Here is an 8,908-nt window from a genome sequence, read left to right as displayed (position 1 = left end):
AAAAAAAAATCAAGTACTTTGCACAAAGTTTTGCATTGCACTAGTTTCACGAATCAAAATAACAAAAACTAAATCACGAGATTCTCAAATAAAGTGCATGCCCGAATAGCTCACTATTGAAACAGAAATAATACAAGACGGAATGACGATACCATTTGCTCTCCAAAATTTTACAACTTATATTTCTGGTGAAAAAACACAAATGATCTGACAGTCTTAAAAAATAATACTAATAAATTGCAATTATATATCAATTTCCCACGTGAAATCTTCATTTGCTAACTTCATTCGATAGCGAAACCCTTTGAAATGTAGAAAGGGTTGTTTGTCATGTTTTCATAGAAAAAGCGTTAAGTTTTCTACTTGCACCAACCAATTTTTTTTTAAAAACTGTTTTACAAATTAATTCTAATATTAATTTCTGTTCCAACCTCTCAGGAAAGGGGAAAAAACCCTGCAGAATACACAGCGATATATAATCTACAAACAAAAAAATTATATTTTTTTATGTATATAATCAGCAGACCATAAGTACGAAAATGTGATAAATAATCAACATTGGAAAATTTGGAGATGAGCATAGGAAAGAAACTATCATTCTTAAAACTTGCTTTACACCAAATACAAATTTCACCATATAATTTCCAATCAAATTCTAAAAACAATTAATCGTGATCAAAATACATCAAAGAATGAAAGTAATTATGTGTACAAATGTTCAATGATATAATTGTAAATATGTATAAAAAAAAAACAAATTACTAATCATCGTTGAGATTTTTCTATCAGAGTCATGGATAGCTAAAGATATTTCTGATCGGTCTTTAATATTTGTTACAGAATTACACACATACAGTTGAACTCAACTGACCTCATAATTGCTCCCACCAAGAACAGATAATGAGCTTGAGACATTTATATTGATTTTACAATACAGATATAAAAAAACATTTTTTTCCTCTCCCATATACAGGATGTATGTAATGCAAACGGGGAGTATGGCATTTAACTTGCGAACCTTTGATCCTAGAGGCATACTACCCCCAGTTAGAAATAGTTTCCAAATAACATGTAGTACTCATACATGTCATTCATGTGTTAAAGGATTTTGTATAGTTATTGAAATTAAAAAAAATAACTTTTTATACAGTCCCTGTGTGCTCCAAACCTAATTAGAAAGTTGTTGCCTTGTCTCTTCTGATACCAACTAAAAAATTCCATGTTTCTATGTGCAATGTTCACTGATATATTTGAATTCAAAACCGGGGAAAAGTTGGGAAAAAACAGCTGTAAATGCGGAAAAAACATTTCACCCGCATTTAATGCTGTTCTTTCCCAAATTTCCTCCATTTTTCAAACATCTCAGTGAATATCGAACTTAGAAATGTGGAATATCTTCATTGCCATCAGAAGAGACAAGGCAATAACTTTCTCATTAGGTTTTGGAACACACAGGGACTATTGATTCTGTATTGTACTTTCATACCTTTTGTTGCTGCTCTTATCTCACAAATGTACTTGTATCAGCCCTCAGGCTGTTCAAATACTCGGTAATATACTGTGGAGCTTGTATGAAAGTATATAAACTATAAAAAGTTACTTTTTTTTATTTCAATAACTATACAACTCTTTGCAACATGAATGACATACCTGATAAATACACATTACTTGAAAACTATTTCCAACTGGAAGTATACCTCTAAGATCAACGGTTCGCCAGTAAAATTTTGTACCCCCTGTTTGCTGTGCACCTTGTATAGAAAGGTAGAAGATAGTCACATTGATGAATAAATCTTTGAGATGTGACATTTGAGAGATAAGAGCAGCAACAAAAGGTATGAAAGCACAATACAGAATCAAGCATTTTCTTTGAAAACCTCTCATAAGTGCCTAGTGTGATAGTGAATATTAAAATTTTCCCCTCTAGCAGAAACTTTGAAAGGAAATTTGTGATTAACCAATGATGATGTATATCATTACTAGTAGGTATGCAAAACTGATTTAAAAAAATAGGAGGCATTCATATATTATAATTTTACTATAAATGCTTAAAAGAATGAGATGTTATACTCTCTCTGTTTTCACAGTATAACTGTTTCATTGTACTAATTATTATACATATATATTGAGCGCCTTCTCAGTTATACTGTGAAAACAGTATAACTGAGAGGGCACTGCGCTCAATAGTGTATAATAATTAGTACAATGAAATTCTTACATAACAATGCTCAAGGAACCAGAGAAAAATATTGTTATACAGTGTGCTGGGACTCCAAAAACAGATTATACCGAAAACCGTGACGTACAACACAGAACCATTTCTAGAAAAATTTTGATAAAAGGAGGAAAAAACTCTTCTGAGTCAAAACCCTATTATCGGAGATTTTTTCTTTTATGACATGGTCCACGCGTATTTCCAAGAGATCTGTAGTACGCACACACACACACCTGTCCAGGAAATAATTTTTCCGCAGAACATTTTCTTCCAGCTGAGGGCTTATTGCAGAGCAATGAAAACAGCCTGCTTTGGGGGATAGGACCAGAGAATATTGTTATGCGATTGTTAGTTATAAATTATACAGGGCTGGATCTAGGCATTTTTCAAGTGCAAACAAATAATATTTTGTTAATAGAAAATCACCCTAGAAAAATTTTCTCCTTTCGTTGGTGCCTTCTGCAACCGTGTAGTTTGCAGGATTCAAGGTATGGCCCTAAGATTATCATATAAGCAACTGCCGATATAAATCAGTGTGTAATTCTCAACCAGGGGTTCTTAGGTTAAAGGAGTATGCAGTCAGCTTGAATGAGAGAACTTCTCATAAATCGTCTCATACCCCTCATATTTTTACATTATTAGACCTATATATATATGCTGAATACTATTCTCTGCAAAATGGGTCTAAGTAACCACATCTTATTGGCAAAGTGTCTGTGGAACTGAATAGGTTTTAAAACCCATTATAAATAGAGGGCATCATTATAAAGGATTTTCACTCGAAACATATTAATATTTTATCTATATAATTTACATTTTTTCTGTTAAAACCATGAAATTTTAATAAATTTTATACGTTTTGTAAAAAAGTATATTATTGAAATGATAAAAGCCAGTCATAAATGTTAAAATGATTTACGGTTTATGTAACGTCCAGTCAAAAAGACTGAATGAAAATTCCTGATACCAAAGGAAATTAACTCCAATCAAACCCTGCTATATAGCGAACCTCCAGATGTAATGAACATTTTTTGGTCCCTTCAGATTTTCCCTATACAGGTGCTCCTCGCTTTGAGCGATTGATTGGTTTTTAATCAGATGATGAATAGACTGATTCCAAGGAGTGTGTATTTTTTCTTTTCTGAAGAGCCTAGTACCACAGACTGATAACTTTTCAATGAAACAGTCTAGATTCAGCTGATAAGCAGCATTCTTTGTCTCCTTATAAAAATTTTATTTGCAAATGTAAGGAAATTGAGAACATTGCTCACAAATATGACAATTCTAGAATCGTTCTAATACTATTGTGTTACTGTAATCCCTAAAGCAGAATATGTGGAAATCTGTGACATATTGCAGAACAATCTGGACGAATTAAAGAAAAGTGTAAAAAAACTATTATGGGAACTAAGGGAATTAAAGAAAAGTGTAGAAAAAACTATTATGGGAACTAACTGCAGAATAATGCCGAGTCAGCAGAGGGCTTGTTGCAGAACAATGTAAAATATTCTGCTTTGGGGACCGCAATATGTTTTGCTATTATCGTCTTGTCCTTTTTTGTGTTACATGGCAAACCAAACGTTCAGTCCCTCAACATTTGTCATAGTAGGATGGGGGGAGAATTAAGCTTTATTTCACAATATTCAGTTAAAGGCTATCCAAACACATATTTGACTAACCAAGTTCAACTGCATTGAAAAAAAAAAATCATAAACACATATACAAAGATGATATGTGTATATATATATATATATATATATATATATCGCTATTTATTCATTTTTTAACCAAGATAAAGATCTAATTTTCAAATTGTTGTAAATGACACAAAAAAAAAAAAAATTATCATCGCTAACTTGAGTAAGTAGAAATAATCGAAGATATAATTTAAAATGTTCAGATTTTCTAAACAAAAAACAAAAGTTGATTAAATTTTCTTTGGAGTTTTCATTAAAAAAGCTAAAAAATATAATTTACACAGCAATAATAGCAACCATTTCCATTAACATATCAACAATATAAGCTTCACTTTCCATTTAAATGCGATGAACAAAATTATCAAATGTTATTTTGCAATTTGAAAAAAAAAAATTGGAATCAAATTGGATTGTATCAGACAATATGATAAAATTTCTATTTAACGAAATAGTGGTCCATAGATCTTTTCCCTCAACTACCACCAGTGCCCGAAAATCGTAAAATGGTTGTGCTAAGATTTGAGAGTTTCTATTTATATATATATATTTCTCATTTTTTTTCCATCAAAAATGTAAAATTTCCCATCAATTAAAAAGTGACATCATATAATTCTATGTACATTTCAGATTTTTTTCCCATGTCAGGAAATCACATCTTTATATCAATATATTTACATCGCCACCAAACACAGGGATACCAAAAACTCAGACGAAGAATTCCATTGAATCCGCAGTTGAGTGTAAGTAGGAAAAATTTCTTCCCCCTCTTAATCGATCTCATGTTTTTCACTGATAAACACATACACTGACACTATATAAATGCATGAAAGATATTGCTTCAGTTTATAGATTAAAGCAAATATTATACTGATTTTCATCTCTATAATGGAAGCTAAGATAGTAAAGTAGTGCCCCTGTAAAGCCCGAAGCCATTCGGGTTCAAAACTCCAAAAAAAAAGTGTTAAAATTAATATATAACATATCGAAGGTGGTTTGTGTGATTAATCGTAGTCTCAGTGTTTTTGGATTATATTCGAGGTATTTCTGAACTGGAAGTTTATTTCACAGTAGTGACAGCATAACCATATTTCAGTTTGTAATTGTGCTTGATTCACTCTCTTGTAAATGTAATTATTGTTGTTGGATTGTTTCCAAGATTTCAGATGTATTTAATATATCTTGAGACCTGTAGACATGTCTAACACATCATTTTTAGGTGACTGCTATAGGCGTTGAAATTATTAGAAATATTAGAAAAGCACAAACCTAATATTTCTATAGGTATTATGGAGACTGTGACAAGTATTGTAAGGGGTGAAGGGAGTAGACTTCGGGCCCATGGGCCGGATAAAAGTTTACACCTATGGTGTAATCGCTAAAACAATTAATGTGTGAATTGAATTAATGTGTATCAAAAAACCTATTACCTCAGCTTTTTTCTAAATAGAATTTATTTTTCTTTCATTTTCTTATTTGCTTCAGGTGAACACATCATTTTGATTGAAAATATGTCAGAGCATGACAAATCCAAAATGTCAGGTCACCACGACAACTACAAAATTGACATTGACACTCAGAACTGTAACATATGATGTCATGAGCTGGTCTAACCCTCAATGCCGGGACAGGAATGAAATAACAGTCAGTTTTCTGTTCCTCCTGTAAAATTTGTTTTCAAGGCGATGAAAAGTTTTTAAAAACTTATCGATTCAATTTTAGGTTTGATAATCAAGTTATTACAAAAAAAAATTAATAAGCTGAATAATCTTTTCCCTGAGGGTCCTGGAAAAGTTAATAAGATCCACCTTCGGTATAAATTACCAATTATTGGAGAGGTTGAAAAAAAATACAATCTTTTGTCATTTGCTAATTAATTCAAGAGTAATATATTATCTTTAACCCACAAATTGCTCGATTGTCTCCAAGCAATTGGCACTAGTTTAAGAACAAAATTCTTGATAAAACAATAAAAGTGATTTCTTGAGAAATTATGTATGACAACTCTCAAAAGGGATAACGATTCCATGATAAGTATGTTTTAAAATATTTTTTCCTTAATTGAAAAGAAAGAATGAGACTGAAAAACTAAAGATTCAGATGAAACTGTAGCCAATTCGAAGCCAACAATGTACATACAGGTAAAAATTAATTTGGGGGGGAAAAAAAGGTCAGAGTTTATTTCTCTCTGAGCAGAAATAATTTTTTTTTTTTAGAATTCCACTTATGGAGATCAAAAAATCATTTAGTAGCAACTAAATAATCTGTAAGAAACAGAATGAATTGCATTGTAGTAAAAAATGTTTTGAGCATCATAATGCTTATTGCTTCTGATGGCACAAGACACTTACTCAAAAATATCTTTGAAGTAGAACTTCCTAATAATGGTTTTGCATTACCAAAATGATACATACGTACCTTTTGCATTTAGATTGCACAACATACATTTTTTCCCTTCAAATTACATGATTCTCACTTTTTTACTGCCTTTCAAACATTTCGATAAACATCAAAGTTTCAGGATAACAAACAAATGCTCCTTAATAGTTTGGTATCCCTGTGTAAGCAGCATTAATTGAACAACACATTCTCAACATTTAAATATGTTCACGAAAAACTTTTTCCCCCAGTGAGATTTGATCTCAATAAATACTTAAAAAAAACAAAAAAAAACAAAAGTAGAACTGGAGTAGTGTTAGTTTACGCTTGAATGTTTTGAATTTTTTCCATCCATTGAGGAAACCGTGACACTTTATAGTCCAAAGATACTAATACAAGCAAGATAGTCACAGAAAAAGAAGCTGCAACAGTCTATAACACGTTTGCATTGTCTGGCAACATGCTTCAGCAGCTGCATCACAGCAACAACTTGAAGTTGGAAGTTCGGTAAAACACTGAAGACACATCAGTGCTCAGTCGCTTCTTTAAGTTAAAGTTTTATATACACTGAACCTCCTCCCACCACCAAATGTTTCGAACACACATGCACACACACATATACAGGCTTCAATGCGGTACTGACGACACCAGAAATGGTTCATGGACATGATGGATATGATTATGAGGGCTCCACAACATATATACACAGTCTCATAGTCACGTGTCCCTTGATAACTCTGAGAGGCACTGAGCTATGGTTCTTGATGACTCGACTGGTGACATGGCAAGATATGCCAGCTCTGGTTCATAACGTTTCAAGTGACTATAAAAAATCAAGATGCAATTGAAAGTTTTTTTGTTTTTTTTAATTAACAATTACAATGTACGATGAACAAAACATAAAATAAAACAAAAACATTTTTGTGTGTGATCCACCATAACTAGTATAGTGGATCCCGCTTATAAATGTTTTCAAAAAACCATCATGAAAAATATTACAAAAGGGAAACACTTTAAACTGGGAATTTTGATGAACATTAGTGAAAATTGGGACCATGAAAACAAGTCTTACTAAGTGGAATACACTAAATATTTATTTCAAACAGCATAGAAAATCAATTTCAACAGTGTAGCCAAACAATACCTCCAAGTCTGTAGTAAAACGTTGAAATAATGATAGTTATAAAACCACTGCTCTCTCAGCTTTAGCTCAGTAGAATTTTGGCTGGCACCTAAATGCTTTTTATTTTCATTTTTCAAGCTCTGATTTACTTACCAGGTGCGAGATCCAGTGTGAAAATAATTATGGGGCTCCTTCATGGGACAAGTAATCTTTTTATATGAAGGTTTTAACAGTTGGCCAATACAAAGATGGATTTTGGAAAGAAAGAAAATTCAACTGTCTTAGTGGGGAATCGAACCCACATCCTCTTACTTGCCAGGTGAGTGCCCTAGACCACTAGGCTACGCAAAGGCAATGGGTCTCAATCTTTCCTTAGAGCTCGTGTGCACTGAACAGGACCATACATGGACAGGACTTATCTCAGGCCAAAACTCACAATTGCTGACACTGCCGCCAAATTGTGGCTAATCTTTTTTTTTTTCTTATTCCCTTTCTTTCTTAAATTCATCTTGCATCAGCCAGCTGTTACAAATCTTCATATGGGTAGCGGAGAGTGACATCATCCTTGGATAACTCACCATCTGGTGGCAGTGCCTGCAATTGTGAGCTTTGGCTTGAGTTAGATCCGACCGTCAACGTATGATCTGGTCCAGTGCACACGAGCTCTAAGGAAAGATTGAAATTCACTGCTTTTGTAGTCTAGTGCTCTCATCCGGCAAGAGAAGGGAAGTGGGTTCTACTCCCCTCAAGGGCAGCTGAATTTTCTTTCCTAAATTCATCTTTGTATCAGCCAGCTGTTATAAACCTTCGTATGAAAAGTGGAGAGTGACATTGTAATTGAAGAAGCAATTTTTTGTTACCATAATATATTAAGATGTTTTCCAAGAAGCATACAGCAACTTTGGGCCATTATTAGGAAAAAATGTTTTGATTAATATTTTTTTTCATTCCTACTAATGCAAATGTCCAGTCAACTCAAAGCATGGAACTGGGTGCAGCTTTCCCTGTCATTCAGCTCATACAGAGGCTCGATTTTCTCTATCTTCCCTTAAACAATATACTATTCCTTCAAATGTCTTCCCCACTTTCAAACTTTTGATTTTATGAATAAATTTTTTACGTCCATCCATATGGGTAGGTAGAAACGAGAGTCAACTGTATTTTATATTAAAGTCTTATACACTAAAAAGGTTTAATTTGCTAAAACTTTTGAAAACTATTCCACTTGTGTTTTAAAATAGATTGTGAAATTTAATATCGCTAAAAGAACTAAAAAATTTACTTGCACCAAGTCTAAAAAATTATCTCGTATTACTGTGTTTCCCAGAAAATAAGACGTCTTAAATTAATTGTTGCGCCAAAAGATGCTTTAGGGCTATGTTCAGGTTTTGTCCGCACCAACCTCTCGATGAGTATAAAAAAGGTTACCATTTGAATCGGCAATAAATAAGTCCTGGTCTAATTAGCCCTCGTGTGCAGAAAATGACTGTGGTGTGA

At 32.9% G+C, this 8,908-nt stretch overlaps 1 protein-coding gene across 1 annotated transcript in view; it reads right to left on the bottom strand.

The window, feature by feature from the left end:
- Positions 1-3,972: 3,972 nt before the first annotated feature.
- The window catches only part of LOC149069127 (uncharacterized), a 50,125-nt gene continuing 45,189 nt past the window's right edge, over positions 3,973-8,908 (bottom strand). Inside the window, exon 19 of the mRNA XM_089250738.1 lies at positions 3,973-7,111. Within this exon, the coding sequence (XP_089106864.1) occupies positions 7,006-7,111 (106 nt within the window). The 3' untranslated portion in view covers positions 3,973-7,005. The remainder of the gene's footprint in view (positions 7,112-8,908) is intronic.

Source organism: Pholcus phalangioides, unplaced genomic scaffold (genome assembly GCF_987345545.1).
Source record: "Pholcus phalangioides strain wild (caught in Gottingen) unplaced genomic scaffold, Ppha-v1.0 ptg000024l_1, whole genome shotgun sequence".
Taxonomy (NCBI): Eukaryota; Metazoa; Arthropoda; class Arachnida; order Araneae; family Pholcidae; genus Pholcus; species Pholcus phalangioides.
The sequence above is the reverse complement of the archived record's forward strand: the minus strand, read 5'-3'. Positions and strand labels throughout refer to the sequence as shown.